General features: G+C 48.4%; 3 protein-coding genes across 3 annotated transcripts; 2 read left to right on the forward strand and 1 right to left on the reverse strand.

Moving 5' to 3' along the window:
• The first annotated feature begins 41 nt into the window (after positions 1-41).
• Positions 42-4,986, forward strand: tspan14 (tetraspanin 14). Its single transcript, XM_044137309.1, has 9 exons — positions 42-321; positions 2,541-2,621; positions 2,873-2,923; positions 2,996-3,142; positions 3,514-3,684; positions 3,754-3,879; positions 3,972-4,022; positions 4,111-4,224; positions 4,339-4,986. Exons 2-9 carry the CDS (start codon positions 2,541-2,543, stop codon positions 4,402-4,404), a joined length of 807 nt encoding a protein of 268 aa, XP_043993244.1. The 5' UTR covers positions 42-321; the 3' UTR covers positions 4,405-4,986.
• Positions 4,983-20,037, forward strand: LOC122842769 (echinoderm microtubule-associated protein-like 4). Its single transcript, XM_044136913.1, is given in 25 exon segments — positions 4,983-5,469; positions 6,491-6,670; positions 6,743-6,863; positions 7,037-7,216; positions 8,016-8,156; positions 8,292-8,317; positions 8,494-8,529; positions 9,092-9,215; positions 9,344-9,493; positions 9,572-9,641; positions 11,184-11,294; positions 11,358-11,453; positions 11,572-11,706; positions 11,976-12,111; positions 12,217-12,374; positions 12,442-12,639; positions 12,992-13,090; positions 13,221-13,283; positions 13,376-13,516; positions 13,588-13,655; positions 13,749-13,884; positions 13,933-14,059; positions 17,056-17,154; positions 17,226-17,356; positions 17,422-20,037. Coding segments are annotated over 25 exon segments (3,516 nt in total). The 5' UTR covers positions 4,983-5,072; the 3' UTR covers positions 17,815-20,037.
• Positions 20,038-22,622: 2,585 nt separating this feature from the next.
• Positions 22,623-24,934, reverse strand: wu:fj16a03 (uncharacterized protein LOC335475 homolog). The gene is made up of 4 exons (XM_044137311.1): positions 24,792-24,934; positions 24,573-24,693; positions 23,296-23,397; positions 22,623-22,820 (listed from the first exon to the last, which is right to left on the reverse strand). The coding sequence occupies exons 2-4, from the start codon at positions 24,613-24,615 to the stop codon at positions 22,726-22,728; spliced, it is 240 nt and encodes a 79-aa protein (XP_043993246.1). The 5' UTR covers positions 24,616-24,693; positions 24,792-24,934; the 3' UTR covers positions 22,623-22,725.
• Between the last annotated feature and the right edge of the window lie 55 nt (positions 24,935-24,989).

Genomic DNA, 24,989 nt, shown 5'->3' on the forward strand with positions numbered 1-24,989 from the left:
ACAGTGGTTAAGAAACATGATAATATTACGAATATCTTTAAAAGTTTCTTTTTCGGTCATATTTCAGTCCGTTTTCCAGCTAATACAACATGCGAGGGTTTAAAGCGACAGGGCACCCTTTTCCCAGCATAACACTGTAGCTTCCGCTCCCTGCCGGCTGGCGGCGCTAGAGCCACCGCCAGCCGGCCTAGTGGTAAACAACCGTAGAAGAAGAGCAGGAGTACAAGAAGAGGAAGAGGAGGACTGAGTTGGAGCAAAGGAAGAACAGCAGACAAAGAAGAAGAAGAAGAGCAGTTATTGATCATCTGATCGATCCGAAAGGTGAGGAGAACGGTTCTGACCCAGAATGATTTCGCTCAGGTTCCGCTTCCATTTTCGGGTTTTAGAGCTCCGTTAGCACCAACTACTTCCGGTTCGGTCCAGACTGAGAACCAGAACTAATGGACCAACCTCAGACTTAAGGCTCTAGAGCAGAACTCAACCAGCTGGAAGCCGGTTCGGTTCTGGTAGAACCGGGTTGTGAGTCGGTTTCACTCTGTCAGCCTGCCGCCGCTTCCGGGGTTATGATGGGATGTTACCGTCATGTAAAGGGTTGGGGGTCAAAGGTCAGAGATTAGAAAGAACTTTGACCTGAAAGGTTTTTTTAACCGGATCATGATCCATTTTCTGTCGGTTCCTAGTTCAGCTCAGTTGGGTTTTACGGTTCCGTTTGAAAGGGACAGTACGCCCTAATGACCCAGACTCGGGTCAAGGTTCTGGAACATCTTGCTTTGACCCGAACTGGACCTGGGGATCGAACTCTGTCAGGTGGTTCTGAGTGGAGCGTTAAAGGTTCTTTCTCCGGACCAGAACCCGACCAGAACCGTTCCAGTTGGACGGGTTAGGTTGAGTGAATGATGCTGAGCTCAGAGGAAAACTGGTAAAATAATAATAATCATCATCATATTTGATCCGAACCTCATCTTTAGAACTTCCTGTTTCATTAGTTCCCAACATTGACCAAAGGTGACTTTCCTTCCTTAGAAGATTTTGTAGCAAAATTTTGTTAAATTTCCAATAATCTGTCCTATGATTGTTAACTTCATATGGATTTTAATAGTAAGAGTCTCAGTTTTGTCTGAGTCCATCATTTTGTCCACAACGTCCAAACTAGTCAGACAAAAGACCCTCCAGGACCAGGACTGCCCACCCCTGGTCTAGAGACTGTTTATCTCTCCATGTGTGGACTCGGCCCGTTCTGAATCGGATGGTTCTGGATTGGATGAGTTCTGTAGTTAATGAACAAAATAAATAATAAATATTTCTTAATATGTACTGTGTCTGATCAATAACTTCTGGAATAATCCATCTACCATCATGTCTGATGTCTCCTCTGAATGGCCCTTGTAGAACAGCGCCCCCTGCTGACCTGTTACTGACAGACAAACATCTGGTTCTGTTTCCAGACAAAATAAAATCTGCTCTCTTATTTTGGCAGAAACAAACAGACTTGTCCTCTTTATTTCTAATAATCAATAATAAAAGCATGAATCAGATTTTATTATTAAATAAAATAATAAATGTGAAGCTGCAGAACCAGATTTCACCTCCTTTAGGAAGCAAACCAATGAAAGTGATTAGGTTATAACTGTGTTATTACTACTCTGTACAGCCTCATGGTTCCTTTCCCATTGATGTTGCTGTATTGCTGATAGATTCGGTCTGCGGCTCTTCTCCGGCCTCCTGTCAGCCGGCTGCAGGTTCCTCTCAGATCCTTCAGGTAGTCGTGTTTCTTGGTTCCCTTCCATGAGGTGAATCACGTGGTTCTGGACTGAACCTGATGATCGCAGGCTGGTCAGCGACGGAGCCTCCATCCTGTCGCTCTGTGGACCTCATCTATCGCCGAGGCGACTGCCGCAGCCTCTGGTTTTGTCCATTTTAAATCCCAGAACCTGCAGCAGTGAGTCCCGATCCTCTTCATGGCAGAACTCCAGAGATTTGTTCAGCCCTTCGAAATGGTTTCCCCATTTCTCTCGTTGATGTTTCCAGTTGCAGCCCAACTGATCGTGTCTTGTAATTCTCAGAGTCGACATTGTGTTTGGTTTTGTGTTTCTCACCTCTTGCCTCTTCACCTCGCCGTGTTAAGGGAAGAGGTGCTTTAGATGGGCAGCTTTATGTCTTTTGTCTTTAATCAGGTTTCCTCCTGTCTGTCAAGTTTTCCCTCCTGCATCCTGAGCAAAGCATGTAGCTAGAAGCTATGTTTAGCATAGCCACGTTAGCAGCTGCAAGCTTATCTGAACCGTTCTTTTATCTCTGGTGGAGATAAACTGTCCTTTAAATGTAGCTTTGCAGCTTTTAAAGGTGGACTGCACCAGCTGCCATCTTGTAGGAAACAGGAAGTCCAAGCAGATTCACATTTGTTGTCTAAGAAAAGATGGGATCCGACCAGTCCAGGTTCTGGTTCTGTACTGGTAAAGCTCCGGATCAGTTTGGCCCAGCTGGTGCTGCTGCAGTGTCTCCCAGTGAAACCAGTTCACCCAGTGTGCGCTGTGTGTCTCCAGATGTACTACTATCGCTATGACAACCCTGAGGTCAGCTGCTGCTACAAGTACCTGATGTTCAGCTACAACATCATCTTCTGGGTGAGTCACCTGACCCGCCAGAACCAGAACCTTCTCGCTTCCTGTTGTCATGCAGAAACCAGGAAGTGATGTCAGCGACATGCTGGAGCTTCTTGGCAGCAGGAAATGACACAGGAAGTTGTCAAAGAGCAACCAGGAAACAGTCTGGTTCTGGTTCGGTTTGTTTATCCAGTCAGTACTTTCAGGTCCGGTTCTGGTTGCAGAACCTCGGTTCTTCCCTCAGTGTGACTCTGGTTCTGGTTCTGTTGCAGCTGGCCGGAGCCGCCTTCATTGCCATCGGGTTCTGGGCGTGGAGCGAGAAGGTGAGGCGACCGGATCGCGGAACCGAGACCACTTTACTGTGGGCAGAACTGACCAGCCTGTTCTGTCTGCAGGGGGTTCTGTTGGACCTGACCCGGGTGACCCAGCTGCGTGGCTTTGACCCGGTCTGGCTGGTTCTGGTGGTGGGCGGAGTCACCTTCATCCTGGGCTTCGCCGGCTGCGTGGGAGCGCTGCGGGAGAACATCTGCCTGCTCAAGTTTGTACGTCTGACCCGGTTCTGGTTCTGACCCACGCAACATTTAGAGCTGTGGAGTGGACCAGAACCAGTGGGGGGAGGGGTCTGGTTCAGAACCAGCAGCTTTAATCGCTGACTTTGGTTCTGATCCATTTCTGATTGATTTCAAACAAAGCAGAACCTGTTGCCATGGCAACCAGAATCTGCATAGACACGTTTATAAATCACACCCGAAGCCAGGTCAAAGGTCACCTGGTCGGGCTACTACGGGTTAGAATCAGTCTGCAGGTCCAGAACCAGGCCCCGGTTCTGGACCTGCACTGGTTCCGGGTCAGAGCTGGTTCTAGTTCAGTTCTCCGGGGCGATGGGGTTCTGACCTGATGTGTTCCGGCCCAGTTCTCCGGGGTGATCGGGTTCATCTTCTTCCTGGAGCTGACCGTGGCGGTTCTGGCCGTGGTTTTCCAGAGCCAGGTCCGAGAGTGGATCAACAACATCTTCCTGCAGAACATCAAGGCGTACCGGGACGACATCGACCTGCAGAACCTCATCGACTCTCTGCAGAAGATGGTACGGCCCCCCGGGTACCGCCGGTATCCCCGCGGCCTGTCAAGTACTGACCCGGTTCTCCCCGAACAGAACCACTGCTGCGGAGCCCAGGAACCCAACGACTGGAACCTGAACGTCTATTTCAGCTGCAACGGGACCCATCAGAGCCGGGAGAAGTGTGGCGTCCCGTTCTCCTGCTGCATTCCCGACCCCGCCGTGAGTCCGGTTCCGATCTGAACCCACCCGGGCCTGCCACGAATCCTGTTCCGATCTGAACCCACTTGGTAATCCTGGTTCTGCTCTTTCAGGACTCGGTGCTGAACACCCAGTGTGGCTACGATATCAGGAAGAAGGAGGAGGTGAGTTCAGCTGTTCCTGTTGGTTCTGAGAGGTTCTGTTGGTTCTGAGAGGTTCTGTTGGATCTGAGAGGTTCTGTTGGCCCAACAGAAGGAATGGCGTGAAAAAATCTTCGTCAGAGGGTGCATCCCGGCACTGGAGGAATGGCTGCCACGCAACCTGTACACCGTGGCCTTCATCTTCATCGTCATCTCTCTGCTGCAGGTACCAGGACCCGACCAGAACCCGACCCAACTACCTGTTAAGCCTAGACTGGTTCAGATGTTCTGGATCTGCCTAAAGTAATCTGTAGTTTACCTGCACCTCTCTCTCTGACAGATGGTGGGGATCTACCTGGCCCGAACGTTGATCGCCGACATTGAAAAGGTCAAATTCAGCCATTGAGGCATGTGAGGGCGGAGCCTCAGCCTGTGAGGGCGGAGCCTCTGCCTGCAAGGGCGGAGCCTCGGCCAGGTGTTTTGCGCCTGGCTGCTGAGTTGCATGTGCCTTCATCTTCTTCCAGTGCGGTCTTCCTCTGATGTGCTCGTTGCTATGGTTACTGAAAATGTCTGACTGAACGTCGTATTACTCTGCTGAAGAGCGCCACCTTGTTTTGTCTGCACCTGATGCCTTCACTTCCTGCTTCACCTGAGAGGCCTTCCAGAACCGATCGCTGGCCTTCATCACGTCTGATCACCTGAACAGCAGCAACTACAGCCACCACGTTACCAGTCTGGTTCTGGTTCTGTTCAGGTCACATGACCCGCTCTTTAATGAATGTGAATACCGACACTGGAAAACACGTTGGTCTGAATAAAGTTGTGCTTGAATATTCTCTGATTGATCAAGGAAATGATTGGTTGATCAGATTATTGACCCAGCCTCATTGGGGAGCTTTTATTTTGAAGGGAGTGAGTTTTGGCTTTTTTTACAAAGTGAATTTTAATCTTTTTTATATTCAGCATAATAAAAGTGACTTTTCCTCTTCTTACGTCTTTTGCTTCATTGATCCAATCGGTCCACCCAGTTTTGACCTTTAACCTTTTCAACTTCAGCAGCTGAAATGTCAGTTAATGATCGTGTATCATAAAGTAACCACCAGGTGGCGATGCTGCGCTTCTTTCTCAGACCTCCTCCTACGCTCGGCTATCCTCGGCTCCTTTCGGCTCCTCTCCAGCCACAGCAGCCAGTCGGAAACGCGCAGCAGCGTCGCGGCTCCGCGGCTCTTCTTGCTTTTCTCCCCGCCGTCCGGCTCTCCCCTCCAGCCCGCAGCTCAGCGGCGGATCCTCGGCCTCTGTGACGGCCGGCCACGGCGCGCAGCGCGGCGGAGCCTGAACCCTTTCCGGCTCTCCTCCTCCGCGGCGGAAAACCCCGGACGGAGGCCCGCGGTGTGCGCTCCTCCTCCCGCAGGCCTTCAACTCAGACTCCCGCCTTTCTGCTGGAAAATGGACGGCTTCACCGGAAGTTTGGGTGAGTACGGGACCCGACGCACCCAGAACCGAACCGAACCTGCTCACCTGCTCGTGCACAGGTAGGAAGGTGAGGGCCCCACGCGCCTCTGGCGGGTTTACACGTGTCACTGCTGTTTGTTTCAGGAAGAGGCTGCACCGCCCCTCTGGCCGCTGCAGGGCCACAAAACCAACACCTCCACCCGCAGGAGGCTGTACAGAGTCCAAACCTGCCAGAACCGGGTTCTAGTGTGGTCCCAGCTGGGTGCAGCTAGTTCAGGTAGCAGAACCCAGCTGAACCTGGAGGAATAGAATCGTTTCTAGTCTCCAAGTTCAGCACAATTCAGGTCCAACTGGGTCGAACGGCCCAGTAGAAACCAAGGGCAGCAGTGGTCCTCAGTTGGTGCTGGAGCCCCAGGTTGGGCCACACATAGTCCTCTACTGGAAGCTGATTGGACGGTCCATCAGTGCAGGGGTGTCCAGCTCCAGTCCTGCAGGCTTTAGATGAGCCTCAGGTACCAAACAAACACGACCTCCTGGTGTGGGTCGGTTCTCCAGAACCTTCATGACCTCATTATTCTGTTCAGCTGCTGCAACAGAGGCTCAGCAGGGCAGCGGACCTCCAGGACTGGAGCTTGACCTTATTGTTTTGGTTCTGATCCAGTCCACTGCTCCGTTCTGCTGGTCCCATTTCATCTTGTGATCTCGGGATCAGTTCTCAGGGTCGGTTCTGCTCCTTTGGGTTTTGGTACCCTGACGGGTTTTATTAAAATAACTGGGCCAGAACTGGTTTCAGATCCAATCAGGTCTTGTCGGATCAGAACCTGTGACCGGGTTCGGGTTGGATCCTCACTTCTTCTACAGGCTGTTAATCACCCACAGATTCAAACCTGGTGTGGCAGAAGGGAAACATGCAGGGGTGAAAGGTCACAGTGTAGGGAAGACCTCCCCCCCCCAGATGTTCTTACACTTGGAACCATCGAACGGGCCTCCGGTTCTGGTTGTGATGCTGCGGTTCTGAGCGGGTTCTGGTGTCTGTGCAGATGACAGCATGTCGGCGACCAGCGTCTCCGACGTCAACGACCGTCTGTCTGCGCTGGAGCTGCGCGTCCAGCAGCAGGAAGACGAGCTGACGGTGATGAAGGCCGCGCTCGCCGACGTGCTGCGCCGCCTCGCCGCGTCTGAGGATTCTGGGGCCAACAGGAAGCAGCACGGAGCCAAAGGTAAGGCACCTCCACCTGTTGCCATGGATACACGCTGCAAGGCTCGGTCACCAGCTACGCTGCCCCCTGCAGGCGGCGCCGCCATGCGCGAAGCCTCGTCTCTGTCCTGCATCGCCAACGGCGGCACGCCCGGACGCAAGAGAGACTCCGCCTCCGTCACCAGGAAGGAGACGGTGTCTTCGGCCGCCAAGAGGTAAGAACTCACCGGGTCAGCACTGGGCCCGGCAGAACCAGACCCTGGGGAGCTCCAGAACCGACCAGAGGGCAGTAGAAACTTTAGAACCAGAGCAGACCCGACCAGAATCAGAGTAGAACCCATCAGAACCGAAGCTTGGCGCTGTCTCATGGTCCCGGTTCTGTTCACAGCGGCTCAGAGAAGAAGAAGGAGGCGAGCGGTCAGCGCTCCCACATGGAGGAGATCCAGGAGCGTGAGGAAGCTCCGCCCCTAAAGGAGCTGTCACCCAATCACTCGTCCCCCATCCCGTCCCACCCCCCCCAGAGGTCGGCCCCGCCCCCTGACGGCACCAAAGGCCACGCCCCTAAAAGGTTCCACTTCCTGATTTGTTGGCTGCATCTGACCTGTTTTCCTGCTGATGCTGCTCTGACTTCACCTACTAACCTCGTCTCTGAGGCTTTCTGTGCACCTGATTGGCTGAGGATATTCTTGATCAGCCAATCAGGATTAAGAGTGGGAGGAACTTTGAAACTGCCTTAATGCATGAGCTGCAGCCCTGAATGCTGTTCTGCTTATTTCCTTCTTACTGGATACTTTAACCTGCTAACCAACTACAACCAGCTAACTGTAACCAGCTAACTACCTACAAACTGTAACCTGATAAATAACTTACCCATTAACTACCCTGCTGGCCAACCTATGACCTTCAAACTGCTAACTGACCTGTAGAACCCGGGTCACGAGCTTCTAACTAGCAAAGTGGGGTATTGTGTGCAAGGTCTGTTTCCATAGCAACAAACTCTTCATAATGTTCTTTCTGATCTCCTCAGGCTACCTTAACACTTTCAGACCACCTTAAGCATCTTCCTCCAGGATCCTCTCTGATTCTTCTTCACTGCTGAAATGAGCTGAAGGTGTTTGAAATGAAACGGTTCACTCATCACCTTGATCCTGCCTTGCTTTTGACTCCTCCCCTCTGACTCCTCCCCCTCCGGGTTCTGATTGCGTCTCCTGGTGCTTTGGCTGTTTGTGAGGCAGGAAGTCTCTCTGTTGTTTCTGAGGAACATCAGAAGCTCCAATGAATAAAAGAAGTCCTGATGAACCTGATGAGAGTTCAGTGATTCCTGCTGCTCACTGTGTGTGTGTGTGTGTGTGTGTGTGTGTCTCCAGGGGTCCCAGTGTAAAGCGGTCTTCAGGAATGGAGCGATCTCAGAGCAGCAACTGGGATTCAGCAGAGAAGAACCGGAACAAGCTGGTGAAGGCGGCGTCTACCTCCAAGCTGCTGGCCAAAGTGGTGAAGAACGCAGACAAGTACGACACACACACACACACACACACACACACTTGGGATTTAATAACCCAAGTCCCAAACTGAGGTTACTTGAGAACCTGTGAGTGTCGGGTCCGATTACGGAGGAGAGTAATGAATGTTTTCTGCTCTTTCAGGCACAAAGACCCAGTGGTTAGCCAAGGTAGGTTGTCCTTCCTCGCCAAACACACCACACCCATCATCATCATCATCATCATCATCGCTGTGTACCAGCCAATAGGAATCCAGATGCTCCAGATGTTTTCTGGCCTGTAGTCTGTCAGACTCCATGTTCTTGTTGTCGAGTGACCATGTGACCGTGTCTCTGTCTCAAACCAGCCAAAATGTCGACCCGAGAGAAAAACAGCCTCGCTGGTAAGTTCAGCTGAAGCTAGCTAGCTGGCTAACAGCAAGCTGGCTAACGCTAGCTGTAACACTATCTGTTTCTGAACCAATCACCTCCCTCTGTGTGCTTCCATTGTCTGGCTCACTCACCACCTGCTGACGGATGCTGATACCCTAACCCTGTCATCATTTCCTTACGTTGATCCGCCTCTTCCTTGTTTATGATCTGCAAGAACAAACTAAAGCGCCCTGATTGGAGCCTGAACTTTTTCAAAGCTTCACAGCGAATCACATCGGTTCCTTGTGTTCAAATCGGGCCAATCGCAGGCCGTCTCTGCAGCAACGCTGCAGCAACGGCTCTGAATATCTGAGTCCCTGATATTTTTATCGGCTCCCTCTGGGTGACTTTACCTCCCCTGTCCCTCACCTGTTCCAAGGCTTACCTGCTTCTCACCTGCTCTGGCTCTGGGGTTGGAGGCTTTCCTTCTGGGATTCTGTCAACAAAACCTTCGGGCTGGAGGTTCTGTTCTGACCGGTTCTGTTGCAGCAGTGACCCGTCTGACCCGAACCTCGGTTCTGTTTGTTGTTTCAGAGGGAAACTCTATCAAGATGTTCATGCGAGGTCGACCAATCACCATGTTCATCCCGTCAGACGTGGAGAACTACGACGAGGTTCGGGCCGAGCTTCCTCCAGAACGACTCAAGCTGGAATGGGTGTATCCTTCCAACCAGTCGCTGAACCAGTACCACCAGTTAGACTAATAGAGCCCCAGATGGAGCCCAGAACTCCAGGCGGTCCAGTAGAACCTCAGGCGCGGTTCCGGTGCTCCTTGACCCTCTGCAGGTACGGGTACCGCGGTCGGGACTGCCGGGCCAACGTCTACCTGCTTCCCACCGGAGAGATAGTCTACTTCATCGCGTCCGTGGCGGTTCTGTTCAGCTACGAGGAACGGACCCAGAGGCATTACCTCGGACACACCGACTGCATCAAGTGGTGAGGAATCGCTCGCCGTCACTTCCTGCTCCACCGTTGGCTGCTGCTGTTGGTGATGTCATCACTCTCTGTCCGCAGTCTGGCCATCCATCCGGACAAGATTCGGATCGCCACCGGACAGATCGCCGGAGTGGACAAAGACGGACGCGTAAGCAGAACCGGTTCCGTTCCCAGAATGGGAAGGTTCTGTTGGGGGAACCAGCAGATTTTAGTTCTCAGCACAATAGCTTTATATGCAGTGATGGCAAAGTTACTTTGAAAAAGTAACTTTAATTGAATTACTAATTACTCCTTGAAAAAGTAACTTAGATTACTGACGACTCAATAATTCAATGATTCAATATCTAATTCAATTTTTACCTGAAAAACATAATTTACCACTTTTTTTTTAAAGTAACTTACACAACATTTTAGTTACTTTCAGCATCTGCTGACAACAACCTTCCTCCAATCAATGTAAAATTACAGAGTTTTGCTGTTTATTTTCTAAACATCAACAATGTGTCTCATTGTTGAACCATTAAACAATCTGGAGCTGAAGAATAAATCGTTTAATGGTTACAATAGTCCAAAAAAACAAACCCTTTAGTAATTTATTTGTGTTTTTCTTTGTTCCACTATTGTCTGTAAAACTCTAGATAGGATTTCAGAGCCCCCATGCAGCCCCCTCTGTGTTACGGCCCTGATTTGCTGCATCCTGCGGCTCCACCAATCAGATGGCTGCACAGATTAGTGACACTTATTTTAACATTAATGATTCGAATCACGTTCAGTTGTGCAACTTGACAAACTGGTTCATTGGTGGCTGTTTTCACATTTATTGATCTGTTCATATTAGTCTCCATGTTAAAAGTTTTCCATATGAGCTGTGACATCATTCATAAATATTATTACATTAATACATATTCATATTATCTGGACATTAACAAAGACATTTGGACGGATCATCCAGGAAATGATGGACAGGGAGAGTCTGACGGGAACTACCTGGATGTCAGTCAAATTCTGGGGGTTTTTGTGTCTCTGCTTATTTCTAAATGAGCAGCTTCACCTTCAAAAACAAGCCCAGAAAACCGAAGCCGACTCATTAAATTTGCAAGTGACTTTAGAAAAAACGAGCCCAAAGTCGCTGGTAATAATCAGACTTCAAGACAGAAACGTATCAAAGTCAAATGGAGGTTTCATCAAAATAAACAATCATGAGCTGCTGGCTACTATTGTTCAGCTTTCTGACCGTCGTTCTAATCGTGTTGGTAGCTGTGCTGCTCTACCTGCTGACCGGATCCGGATGTCGTCTTTTCCTTACGTTGGTCCTCCATGCAGCCAAACTGTCAAGTTGTTGTTTCTAAATTTCACATTAGATTCGTTCATTTGGACCCGAGGTCATTTTCTCTCTGAGCGTTAAAGTTTCACACGACATGATTTGTTGCTGCGCAGCGAGAAGGAAGCAGGAGACGGTGATCGATCACCGATCAGACACTTTTTCATGGAAATCGGCCGATTATGATCGATGGCCGATCGATCGGAACAACTCTAATATATTCATATATTTGTGTGTGTTGAAACGGTCAGAACCGTTTGAACGGGTCGGGTCAAAACTCAACCACCAAAGACTGAAGTCTGGTTGGGACCTCGCCCTCTGAATGTGGAACCTGACTGGTTCTGACTGGTTCTGTGCGGTCCGTTTCAGGCGCTGCAGCCTCATGTCCGGGTCTGGGACAGCGTCAGCCTGTCCACCCTGCAGGTCATCGGTTTGGGAACCTTTGAACGCGGCGTCGGGTCTCTGGCGTTCTCCAAAGCCGTGAGTGTCCATTATGCACATTCTGGTTCTGTAGAACCTTCCTAACGGGTTTCCATGTTTCAGGACTCGGGTCAGCACCTGAGTGTCATCGATGACTGCAACGACCACATGTTGACGGTTTGGGACTGGCAGAAGAAGTCCAAGATCGCAGAGATCAAGGTGAGCTGGTTCTGACCGGGTTCTCCCGGGTCTGCAACCGGTACTGGCTGGGGTGTTCTGGTACCTGGTTCTGACAGGTATGGAGCCGGTTCTAAGTGGTACCGTCGTCTCCTTACAGACGACCACCGACGTGGTTCTGGCCGTGGAGTTCCACCCGACCGACCCGAACACGATCGTTACCTGTGGGAAGTTCCACATCTTCTTCTGGGCCTGGAACGGGAACTCACTGCTGCGCAAGCAGGGACTCTTCGGGGTGAGCAGAACCCAGCAGAACCTTTAGCACCACCCGCCTTATTACTGGCCAAAGGGATTCTGTACTGAGCTGCAGCTCATGATCCCAGTAGAACCAGTAGAACCCTGAGTGACTGAAAATCATCCGCATGAGAGGAAAACCTTTAGTTTGCTGGTCTAGAAACGGACCAGTTGCACCAAGCTGGTTCTGGTTCTGGTGGCCAACTGGTTGGTTCAGTAGGACAGAACCCGGCAGGTCACATGATCCATCATTTCCTCTTCTGTGGTCAGAGTCACGACCGGCCCAAGTTCATCCAGTGCCTGACCTTCCGGAGCAACGGCGACATCGTGACCGGAGACTCGTCTGGACAGCTGCTGGTCTGGACCCGGAACTCTGCCGAGGCGCCCACGGGCAAGGCGCCGCAAGGTCAGAGGGGGACATCATCAGACCTGAGCTGCACCTTGATGAGGTCCAGGTGTTGGCTCAGACACTCACTGCTGTGTGTGTGTGTGTGTGTGTGTGTGCGTGCAGCCTTCCACATGAGGACCGATCTGCGGCCAATCGAAGCTCATGAGAAAGGAGTTTTCTGCATGTGTGACATGCGGAGCGGCTCGCTGCTGACCGGAGGAGGAAAAGACCGCAGGATCGTCCTGTGGGACCAGCAGCTGCAGCTGGAACGCGACATCGAGGTCTCACACACACACAGAGAGAGAGAGACGGAGAGATACAGACCCTAACCCCCCCATGTGTTCTCAGGTCCCGGATCAGTACGGGAACATCCGGGCGCTGGCGGAGGGAAAGGGGGACGAGTTTCTGGTCGGGACGTCCAGAAACTTTGTCCTTAGAGGGACCTTCAACGACGGCTTCCAGGTGGAGGTTCAGGTGAGGTCACATGATGACATGACATCACAGAGGGAACCTACACGGTCTCTCTCTCTTTGCGGTGCCTTCAGGGTCTCTCTCTCTTTGCGGTGCATTCAGGGTCTCTCTCTCTTTGCGGTGCATTCAGGGTCTCTCTCTCTCTGCGGTGCCTTCAGGGTCTCTCTCTCTCTCTTTGCGGTGCATTCAGGGTCTTTCTCTCTCTCTCTGCGGTGCATTCAGGGTCTTTCTCTCTCTCTCTGCGGTGCATTCAGGGTCTCTGTCTCTCTGCGGTGCCTTCAGGGTCTCTCTCTCTCTGCGGTGCCTTCAGGGTCTCTCTCTCTCTCTTTGCGGTGCATTCAGGGTCTCTCTCTCTCTTTGCGGTGCATTCAGTGTCTTTCTCTCTCTCTCTGCGGTGCATTCAGGGTCTCTCTCTCTGTGCATTCAGGGTCTCTGTCTCATGCATTCAGGGACTCTCTCTCTGTGCGTGCCTTCTGGCCACCCACCCCAGTGCATTCAGTTCCTGACCTGCGCTCAGGACCAGATGGTTTGTCTCTGGAACTCTCTGGATCACAGCCTGCAGGGTCTCTCTCTCTCTGGAGGTGAGGGGCGGACTCTCTCTCATTGGGGCTCTCTCTGATTGGTTGGAGGACTTCAGGGTGTCTCTCTCTCTGCAGGAACACGGACACTCAGGGTTCTCTCTCAGTGGAGCCATTCAGGTCTCTGTCTCTCTCCGGAAGGTCAGCTTCAGGGTCTCTCTCTCTCTGATTGGTTGTGCATTCAGGGTCTCTAACCTTCTGATTGGTCGCTCTGCACTCTTACATGTCTCCAGGTGGTTTGTTCTGGACGCCGAGAGCAAAGATCTGGTCGGGATCCACCCAGCAGGGAGCAGTTCCTGACCTGCGCTCAGGACCAGATGGTTTGTCTCTGGAACTCTCTGGATCACAGCCTGCAGTGGAGCCGCACTCTGGAGGTGAGGGGGCGGGACTTGTGATTGGGGCCTGCTGATTGGTTGGAGGACTGACGGGTGTGTTGCTCCTGCAGGAACACGGACACTGTGCGGAGTTCCATCCCAGTGGAGCCGTAGTTGTCATAGGAACGCACTCCGGAAGGTCAGCGATGTCGTGGCTGCGTCTGCTTCTGATTGGTTGCGCCCGCCTCCCTAACCTTCTGATTGGTCGCTCTGCACTCTTACATGTCTCCAGGTGGTTTGTTCTGGACGCCGAGAGCAAAGATCTGGTCGGGATCCACTCATCATGCCTTTCTCCTCCACCTTGCAGAACCACAGCCACACTTGGTTCCATCCAATCAGAACCCTGGTTTTCAGGACCTGAACTACAAGTAGAACCAGAATTAGAACCAAGACCAGAACCAGTCCACCATCATCAGGTTTTACAAATATCCTGATTCCCTTGAATGTCTCTCCAGGGTCATTCCAGCTACATCACACACCTGGACTGGTCACCTGACAACAAGTTCATCATGTCCAACTCTGGGGACTACGAGATCCTCTACTGTGAGTTCGCACACTGATATCACAATGAAGTTCCCCCGTAGTTCTCTAGTAGTACTCTAGTAGTTCTCCAGTAGTACTCTAGTAGTACTCTAGTAGTTCTCCAGTAGTACTCCAGTAGTACTCTAGTAGTTCTCCAGTAGTACTCCAGTAGTACTCCAGTAGTTCTCCAGTAGTACTCCAGTAGTACTCCAGTAGTTCTCCAGTAGTACTCTAGTAGTACTCTAGTAGTACTCTAGTAGTACTCTAGTAGTTCTCCAGTAGTACTCCAGTAGTACTCCAGTAGTTCTCCAGTAGTTCTCTAGTAGTACTCTAGTAGTACTCTAGTAGTACTCTAGTAGTTCTCTAGTAGTTCTCCAGTAGTTCTCTAGTAGTACTCTAGTAGTACTCTAGTAGTTCTCTAGTAGTACTCTAGTAGTACTCTAGTAGTTCTCCAGTAGTTCTCCAGTAGTTCTCTAGTAGTACTCCAGTAGTTCTCTAGTAGTTCTCTAGTAGTACTCTAGTAGTTCTCCAGTAGTACTCTAGTAGTACTCTAGTAGTTCTCTAGTAGTACTCTAGTAGTACTCTAGTAGTTCTCTAGTAGTTCTCCAGTAGTTCTCTAGTAGTACTCTAGTAGTACTCTAGTAGTTCTCTAGTAGTTCTCCGGTAGTTCTCCAGTAGTTCTCTAGTAGTACTCTAGTAGTTCTCTAGTAGTACTCTAGTAGTACTCTAGTAGTTCTCCAGTAGTTCTCTAGTAGTACTCCAGTAGTTCTCCAGTAGTTCTCTAGTAGTACTCTAGTAGTACTCTAGTAGTTCTCCAGTAGTTCTCTAGTAGTACTCCAGTAGTTCTCCAGTAGTTCTCTAGTAGTACTCTAGTAGTTCTCCAGTAGTTCTCCAGTAGTACTCAAGTAGTACTCTAGTAGTTCTCTAGTAGTACTCTAGTAGTTCTCTAGTAGTACTCTAGTAGTTCTCTAGTAGTTCTCCAGTAGTTCTCTAGTAGTACTCTAGTAGTACTCTAGTAGTTCTCTAGTAGTACTCTAGTAGTTCTCTAGTAGTTCTCTAGTAGTACTCTAGTAGTTCTCTAGTAGTACTCCAGTAGTTCTCCAGTAGTTCTCTAGTAGTACTCTAGTAGTTCTCCAGTAGTTCTCCAGTAGTACTCTAGTAGTTCTCTAGTAGTACTCTAGTAGTTCTCTAGTAGTACTCCAGTAGTACTCTAGTAGTACTCTAGTAGTTCTCTAGTAGTACTCTAGTAGTTCTCTAGTAGTTCTCCAGTAGTACTCCAGTAGTACTCCAGTAGTTCTCCAGTAGTACTCTAGTAGTACTCTAGTAGTTCTCTAGTAGTTCTCCAGTAGTACTCTAGTAGTACTCTAGTAGTTCTCCAGTAGTACTCTAGTAGTTCTCTAGTAGTTCTCCAGTAGTTCTCTAGTAGTACTCCAGTAGTTCTCTAGTAGTACTCTAGTAGTACTCTAGTAGTTCTCCAGTAGTTCTCTAGTAGTACTCTAGTAGTACTCTAGTAGTTCTCTAGTAGTTCGCCAGTAGTACTCTAGTAGTACTCTAGTAGTTCTCCAGTAGTTCTCCAGTAGTACTCTAGTAGTACTCTAGTAGTTCTCCAGTAGTACTCTAGTAGTTCTCTAGTAGTTCTCCAGTAGTTCTCTAGTAGTACTCTAGTAGTTCTCTAGTAGTACTCTAGTAGTTCTCTAGTAGTTCTCCAGTAGTTCTCCAGTAGTTCTCCAGTAGTACTCTAGTAGTTCTCCAGTAGTTCTCTAGTAGTTCTCCAGTAGTACTCTAGTAGTACTCTAGTAGTTCTCTAGTAGTTCTCCAGTAGTACTCTAGTAGTACTCTAGTAGTTCTCCAGTAGTACTCTAGTAGTTCTCTAGTAGTTCTCCAGTAGTTCTCTAGTAGTTCTCTAGTAGTACTCCAGTAGTTCTCTAGTAGTACTCTAGTAGTACTCTAGTAGTTCTCCAGTAGTTCTCTAGTAGTACTCTAGTAGTACTCTAGTAGTTCGCCAGTAGTACTCTAGTAGTACTCTAGTAGTTCTCCAGTAGTTCTCCAGTAGTACTCTAGTAGTACTCTAGTAGTTCTCCAGTAGTTCTCCAGTAGTACTCCAGTAGTACTCTAGTAGTTCTCCAGTAGTACTCCAGTAGTACTCTAGTAGTACTCTAGTAGTACTCCAGTAGTTCTCCAGTAGTTCTCCAGTAGTACTCCAGTAGTACTCCAGTAGTACTCCAGTAGTTCTCCAGTAGTTCTCCAGTAGTACTCTAGTAGTACTCCAGTAGTTCTCCAGTAGTTCTCCAGTAGTACTCTAGTAGTACTCCAGTAGTTCTCCAGTAGTACTCTAGTAGTACTCTAGTAGTTCTCTAGTAGTTCTCCAGTAGTTCTCTAGTAGTTCTCTAGTAGTTCTCCAGTAGTTCTCTAGTAGTACTCTAGTAGTTCTCTAGTAGTTCTCTAGTAGTTCTCCAGTAGTTCTCTAGTAGTTCTCTAGTAGTACTCCAGTAGTACTCTAGTAGTTCTCCAGTAGTACTCCAGTAGTACTCTAGTAGTACTCTAGTAGTACTCCAGTAGTTCTCCAGTAGTTCTCCAGTAGTACTCCAGTAGTACTCTAGTAGTACTCCAGTAGTTCTCCAGTAGTTCTCCAGTAGTACTCTAGTAGTACTCCAGTAGTTCTCCAGTAGTACTCTAGTAGTACTCTAGTAGTTCTCCAGTAGTTCTCCAGTAGTACTCCAGTAGTACTCTAGTAGTACTCTAGTAGTTCTCTAGTAGTACTCCAGTAGTACTCTAGTAGTTCTCCAGTAGTTCTCTAGTAGTTCTCTAGTAGTTCTCCAGTAGTTCTCTAGTAGTTCTCCAGTAGTTCTCTAGTAGTTCTCTAGTAGTACTCTAGTAGTACTCTAGTAGTTCTCTAGTAGTTCTCTAGTAGTTCTCCAGTAGTTCTCTAGTAGTACTCTAGTAGTACTCTAGTAGTTCTCTAGTAGTACTCTAGTAGTACTCTAGTAGTACTCTAGTAGTACCGTGTGTATTTCCAGGGGACATCCAGAACGGCTGCCAGCTGATCCGGAACCGCTCTGAGTGCAAAGACATCGACTGGGCCACCTACACCTGTGTCCTGGGGTACCACGTGTTTGGTCAGTGCTCTGCTTGGGCCGGGTCGGTTCTGATGGTTCTGATGGTTCTGATGGTAGCTGCTGTATTCCAGGCGTCTGGCCCGAAGGTTCTGATGGTACCGACATCAACGCTCTGGTTAGGTCCCACAACAGGAAGGTGATTGCGCTGGCGGACGACTTCTGCAAGGTTCACCTGTTCGCCTACCCCTGCTCCAGATTCAAGGTGGGTCAAGAACCAGAACCGGAACCGGCCGGCGCGTTCCGACGGACTAACCGCTGTCTCCGCAGGCGCCCAGCCACAAGTACAGCGCCCACAGCAGTCACGTGACCAACGTCAGCTTCCTGCACAGCGACAGCCACCTGATCTCCACGGGGGGGAAGGACACCAGCGTCATGCAGTGGCGGCTCATCAGGAAGCTGGTCGACGTCCCCAAGCCCGCCGCACGCCGACCCAACACGGCTGGAGACGCGAACGCAGCCGGCGAAGTGGCCGCCACGCTGCCTCTGGCTGGATCCGACCCGGCCGCCGGCGAGAACCCGGACCCATCGAACCGGGTCGCCACAGAAGGAACCCCGCCCCCCTCGGACAGCACGCTGAGCCTGAAGGACAGCCTGGAGACGAGCGACGACACGGCGACGCCGAGTGACGAGGGCCTGCCTCCCCTCACTCCGCCCTCCTAGAGGGGGCGGGGCCTCTTCCAGGTCAGGTGTCTCTGTTGCTGCGCCTGACGCCGTCAGGGTCGCCGACCTCCAAGCTCCTGTTCACGCCCGACCATTTCAGGACCGCTGTCAGGAATTCGACGGGAAACCCACAGAAACTGTCCGGACGTCTTCAGGCGTCGGCCATCTTCTCAGAAACACTCCAGAATCTGATCCAGAACCTTCCAGGTCTCCTCCGATCCGCCACAGGAAGTCACCTGATCTGCTCACTCTAGGCAGGTGAACACTAGAGCTGCACATTTCTGTCCGATCTTTAAAAAACGATTGTTTTTGTCTGAAACGGCGACCAATATAGAAAGTCCCTGAGATGGTAAAAGAGGAGCGATTATTGCTAACACTTGGGTGGGCGGGGCTAACCGAGTGGGCGGGGCTAACTGTCTCACTGCAGAGGAAATGAGGACAGTGGTTGATTTTTAGACCTTTACAGAGAAAAATAAGATCGGTTTCACAAACATCGACCAATCACTGATCTTTGAAATTGAAGAAATCTGCGGCAATAAGTCGGTTTTAACATTATATTTATTGAATTTCATAACATAAAACAAGTGGCAGTCATGCATTTGACATAGGATTCACATTAAACAACTCAGTCCCCAAAGTAAACAAACATAAATAATAAAGAAACAACAAAAAACAACTTTATATATCAGAAACCAAAAACAGAAATAAAGAGAAAGAAACAAAGCATTGCAGCAATCTGCAGTCCTCTTCGTTTCCTTTGTAGTGTTTCAGAAACTGGCTCAGCGGCGGCCATGTTTCTTCAGAATTTGTTCCCTTTCCTCCGACAATATGAGTGAGTCGCTCCAGAGCCACACATGATGTCATTTCCTTCATCACTGTGGTTTGACGGTGTGTCCATTTTATCAACAGATATTAATATTCTGACCTGCAGGCGTCTAATGTCAATGGATTTTAACTGTCTGGAGCTAAAAACAGCGTTCTCTGGATAAATACATAAAACACATTTTAGCCTCAGCAGGTACATTCGCTCCAACAATCTTTGACTAAGTTTGCATAACTGAGTTTCAGAGGTGCTGTAATTTTGGACACAGTGAAAAATAGTAACACTTCCTGCAGCTGCAGAGGCAGGCTTTTATTCTCAAAGAAAATAATTTTTCCCAAATAAACAGTCTGATTTTCCTGCGGTGAGACCAATTGATCTCAAAGTTAAACAGGAAGTTTTTGGTTTTTCAGGAAGTTTGAGGATCAGAGGAAACCTGGAAGATTTCAGTTTTTGTTTCTGACTTTGCTTAAAAACAACCATCTGCAACTTTTTAAAATCAATTTAATTTAAATCTGTGAATTAAAACATTACTGAAGGATGCAAAGAGCTGCAGGCTTTTATTCTGAAAAGCCACAGATGACATTCAGTTTCAGTCTAAATGAATACAACAGAGAAAAGGAACATTCTGTTAAAAATTATGTCTGTGTTTAAAGGGATTCTGACCCGTCACGTTCTAGATCCACTGGTTTGGGTTTCAGAAGCTTCACACTGTTGCCAACAGAAAACCAACAGGATGAAACAGGAAGTGCTTGTTGGCGAGGTGACCTTCAGGTTAAAACTGTGACAGAGAACCAATCAGAGTAAAGCCTCCCGCTTTGCTGGAAATCCCACTTCATCTTGAGAAGAATTGATCAAAGTGAGCCCTCGCTGTTCATAAAGGATCTGTGTTGTTTGTATATGCTGCAGATGTCTGTGTATATTTCTGCTCAACACTAGAGGGCAGCACTTCAGTCACATTCAGCTCACATCTCTTATCCAATCAGGTGACAGCAAAGGGGAGGGCCTGTGCTCTGATTGGTTGCTCTCAGTGACTCACTGCTGGGCTTTTGTTTGTTCTGGACCATTTCACTTCAGGCCTTTGTTGAATGTGTCGATGATGTCATTCAGGGGCGGGGCCTTCGTGGGGGGTGGGGGGTTGATGTTGCCTTTTTATTACTGACTCATCTTTTCTATGTTTGCCTCTAAAGGGCTTCTGTGGAGTTCAGGGACTCACCTGGATGTTCAGGTTGGGGGCGGGGTCACGTGAAGGGGGCGGGGTTTGCGTACATTGATCCTCATTGATGATTTTTATGTGACTGTTTTGAGCCAATCGTCTTCTCTCATGCATTCCTGTCAGAGGGCAGACTGTACTGAAGATTTCAACACAAAATGCAAATAAACGTTGCTATGGTGACAGCCAATAAGCTTCTTCCATGTCTGGTCAGCGACGCTTGAGGACGTCAGAAACAGGAAATACCATATATGGAATGTACCCCTTAGATTACTCGCCATCGGTTCTGGTTCTGGTCAAGAGCTCTGCGGTTTCCATGTCCAAAATGTCCAGCCGAGTTCTGAAACGGTTCTGCTGAACGGACCCGGTGTTACAGAAAAATCTGACAGTTAAATAAATACTGATCCAGCTGCGACTCTAACACTAAGATTCATGGCTGCTTTATTACCATGGAACTGATGGAGGAAATCTATTTGCTTTTGAGGCTGAACAATGAGCATCGAATCAAATCGCTGTGTGCTGGCATTAAAATATGATGGCATGAGAAATGAATGATGGTCTCTGATTAATCTGGCCAGAATAATCGCGCTGTTGCTCCTGCAGTCACTGATTTTTCTGAAACACGCCACCAACTGGTAATGAGTGTCGACACATGACAAAAAAAGTTTAAAAAATCAGATTTAGCTTTATGTCCTCCGCTTCCCGAATCTTTCTGCAATAACAATGTCTAATTTCCTATGACTAAGATTGTTAAGTAACTTGTTTCTCTGAATACAGAAATTCCTGCAATGCAGAATAAGGATAGAACCGGACCGGACCGGGAGGTCAGCTCCAGTGGCTGTTTCCTGGCCGTCTGAGTTCAGATCCCATCCTCAGTGCAGCTGAGGCTAATCGTGGCTTTGCAGACGATCCTGCTGATTAATGAGGTCATTAAAGTTCTTGAAGGATGAATCGGTTCGTGTGTCTGGATCAGGGGTGGGCAGTCCTGGTCCTGGAGGGCCAGAGGGCCGGTCTCCTGCAACTTTAAGATGTTTCTCTACTTCAACACACCTAAGTCAAATAATGAGGTCATTAGCAGGACTCTGGAGAACCTGACTGCACTGAAGAGGGGATTCATCTGTTGGATTCAGGTTTTTGGACCAGGGAGACCCTAAGAGCTGCAAGACTCCGGCCCTCCAGGACCAGGACTGATCTGGAGCCAAAGGAAGCTACGGAGAAAATGTCAAACCCAGATTACATTAGTGGCTTTCTGCACATGCTAGTAAAATTCACTGGCCTAATAAATGGAAGTGGATTTATTGTGGATGTTCAGATTAACTCTCTAGTTTTTATTTTCTCTGCTGGTTAATTCAATTAAATATCTAGGATTGTTTCCCAATTCCAGTCCTCAGGTCCCCCCGCCTGCATGTTTTAGATGTGCCTCTACACCAGAACAGCTGATTCAAATGATTGCATGACATCTTCTGCAGCCACCAAGTCCTGCAGGAGCCTGTTAATCACCCAAAGATTCAATCCAGGTGTGGCAGAAGGGAAACACCTAAAACATGCAGGCAGGGGGTCTGAGGACTGGAATTGGGAAACACTGGTTTAGTCCATCAGAACCAGAACCTGGAGGTTTTATCCGTTGCTGAGTGTCGCTGCAAATCAACAAAGAAATGACCGCAATACAGAGAATCTCCCCACTGGACCAGAACCGAACCGAACATTCACCTGTTATAGAGAGCAACTTGCCACTGTCTGCCCTTGTGTTGCTCTGGAAACTGTTGTGCTGTTCGTGGCAGAAGTTTAATAATCAGACAAAGTTTAATTTGTGGCAGCAGCAGCAGATGTGTTTTGAACGGGCTCCTAAAACAAAAAGGCAGAGTTTCTGTAATAAGAGGTAGTTTTCATCACTACCGACAGATGAAGAAAACAAAACGAATTTGGCTTCAAATTCTGAACATAAAGAGAGAAAAAATGCTTTGTGTGGAAGCCCCGCCCATAAATCACACAAAGCCACAAGCTGATAAACAGTAAAACAACTTTAAACCTTTTATATTCTCCATTAACCCACAGAGCAGAGAGTAATTACCCAGAATGCCCTACACTGTAATTAGCTTCCTGCTTTTGGAGCTTTTGATTTGCATTCTCACTGCCTTCCAACTGCACCAGCGATTTGTCCTGTCAAGTGATTGTTTAACCTTTTCTAGCAGAAGACGTAAAGCAGTCTCTGTGGAATGATTACGACTGAAGCCAAATTGACGAGGATGCAGAAGACTGTTACTTTCTGAATACGGTAGAATTTGTTCTAAATAATTTTCTCCAGCAGTTTAGACAGAGGCTTAGGCCGGCCCTGGACTGGAGCCTCAGTGACGCTGCTGATTTCTGACTTGAGTGAGATGGGCAAACGCCCAGGGTGTTATCTTTCTAGATGAGCACAACAAATAGTTTGTTCTGCTTTTTATATTGGTTAAATTTATTTCAGCTCTAAGTATTTAATATCTCTGTGTTTTTATGGGAATGTGAAGCTGTCAGATCGATTTGATTAGCAATTTTGATCATATTTCACATTTTATCGTTTCATGTAGCATGGGGCGCTGGTCTTGGTCTTCACTCAGTCTCGGGTTAGGTTGTCTTGACTACAACACTGCAGCTTTTATTCTGAACTAACAGAACTGGCTGTGTTCCTCAGAACATTTCAGTTGGGTTTTTCTGAGGTTCTCCTGCAGTCTGACTGGTACCAGGTCAGCTTGGTTCTATTGGTGAGACGTTCTATAGAGAAACCAAACGCTGATCTTTGGTCCAACCAAAAGTTTATTGATTTGTACAGGACACAATAAACGGGCCCAGGTTCTACCAGGATCCGGATGAATGTTCTGATTAGACCGCCGGTCCGGTTCTAGTTCTTGTCTCCATTGCAGCGGTCTGTGTGGCAGCAGGTCCAACCGGGCCGGGAGCAGTTCTCCAGCTGAGTGCAGCCTTTCTCTCCATTATCTGCAGACAGAAAACCCATCAGAACCTCTGCTGGACCGGATCAAGATTCTGTCCAGTTTGCATGTAAACCCGACAGTCAGACCTAGCGACACGGGTCGTGTCTGGCTGCAAGTCCAGAACCAGGTCGGGTTTTGTAGGACCGGTTGGTCCAGAACACCTAGTGCCAAAGTAAAGAACCTCTGTTTTATTTCTGAGCAGGATGTTGTTTAAATCCCAAATTAAATTAATCTCTAGGATTTCCTCCTTTAATTTCTGGAATAAATAATAAACTTCCTGTACAGCAGCAAAGCTGATAATCTATAATCTAATCCATAAATCTGTTCCTTCTGGTTGGAACACTTTATCAGGATGTTCACTAAATAAAGTTCAAGCCATCAGCTGATCCAAATGCTGGTTCTGGTGGAGGTTTCTTTCTGTTAAAAGGGAGTCTCTCCTCTCAATTGTCGCCCTCTGCTGGTCAGGAGGAGTGACTCACCTCTAGTGTAGCAGGCCTGTTGGACCTTCCCAGTGCACTGCAGCAGCAGGTTGTTCACCATCAGGAAGTCTTCTCCATAGCAGCTGATGTGGAACTGCTGAGCTGCAGAACAAACATGACAATCAGACAGAACCCGTCCGACCCAGAACATGTGGAGCAGTCTGGACCGCAGAGGCAATATTTCACCACCAGAGGGCGCCTCAGACACCGAGAACTGCCGCAGATGTTCATTGTTCCTGACAGCAAACTACAATACATAAATAACTGATTCACGCATCCCTCAGAGCACAACACCTGGGAAAATACCTGAAAATTACCTGGGAAAATACCTGGAAAACTCCTGGGAAAATACCTGAAAATTACCTGGGATAAAACCTGGAAAGCCCTTTAAGCCCTGATCCATTTAGCAGAACCAACCTGGACGGATCCGGTTCCGTCACGTCCAGAACTAACAGAGCCGTTCAGAACCAGAACCTCTCCAGGCGGCCGGCAGAGCCACCTGTACATTTTCCCACAATGCACTGGGGTTCTTCACATTGCATTGTGGGAAATTATTTCTCCTTGATCATCTGTCATTTAGAGTTGACCTTTCATTTCTCTGCAGGTTTTTCTGGGCGCCATGGTAACCGTTCATATCGGCCTTTAAGCTGCCATCAGTTTCCATCCTGCACCATGGAGGCCTTTAACTAGGCCCTCTGACCAGCTGGATGCTTCAGCATCTCTGGTGGAATTATTTCAACTTTCCGTTTTTCTCCAGTTCTGCTTCATTCATTAGTTTTTTAATCAATTCTGTTGAACAATAATGAAACAACCTCCGGTTTCTATTTATTTGTTGATTCATTTCAATAGTTTTTTTCTGTTTCAAATTATTTCAGTGATTATTAATCGTTAACTGATTGGTGATATAACGGAGATAATTCAGTAATGTTGAGTTCAATCATTTTTTACAAACATTAAATGTTTTGCTTTTCGGTGCAGAATCTGAAGATCCCAACCAGAACCGGCTCTGGAGAATCCAGGATGATGCTCACGTGTTTTGCCTGTTTAAAGACCCAACTTCGCTCTCAGAACCAGAGTTCTGTTAATCCAGTTAAAGTTCAGTAGAACATCCAGGATTCAGGTCAGAACCAAGTCAGAACTTTTAGCAGAATACCAGGAGGACCTTGTTTCTGAGCAGTTAGGTTCTGGTTAGGCCGAATACTTCCAGGTTCTGATTATTCTGACTGGTTCTGATTACTTCTTATAGTTCTGACTATGGGATGCAGAGTTGTTCTTACCGGAGCAGAGCGGCAGCAGCAGCAGCAGCAGGTAGACCTTCATGGTTCTGGTTCTTTGGGTCCAAAAGGCTCAGAAAATAGAAACTGTGATCCGAGTGGAGCGAAGTCGGACTTTTATCGTCTGCTGGGGAGAGATAAGAAAAGCAAACAGTTCTGGACCAGTGAACTCTGGGTCAGAACCAAAGTCAGTGACTCGCTTATTTAGATCTGCTGACTCACGGTTTCTGCTGTCCGGGTTTCTGCTGAGTCGGGGTTCAAACTTACAGGGAAAAAGAGCAAAACAAAGAGGAACTCAGCAGCAAAAGGCCAGCAGGTTAAACGAGTAACGAGACGACTCCAGTAAGGAGTGAGACGGTTTGAGGGTAAATACTGGGAGAGTGAATGCTGGAAGAACAGACCAGAGCTGATTGGCTAATG

The sequence above is a fragment of the Gambusia affinis genome, linkage group LG13 (genome assembly GCF_019740435.1).
Source record: "Gambusia affinis linkage group LG13, SWU_Gaff_1.0, whole genome shotgun sequence".
Lineage (NCBI taxonomy): Eukaryota > Metazoa > Chordata > Actinopteri > Cyprinodontiformes > Poeciliidae > Gambusia > Gambusia affinis.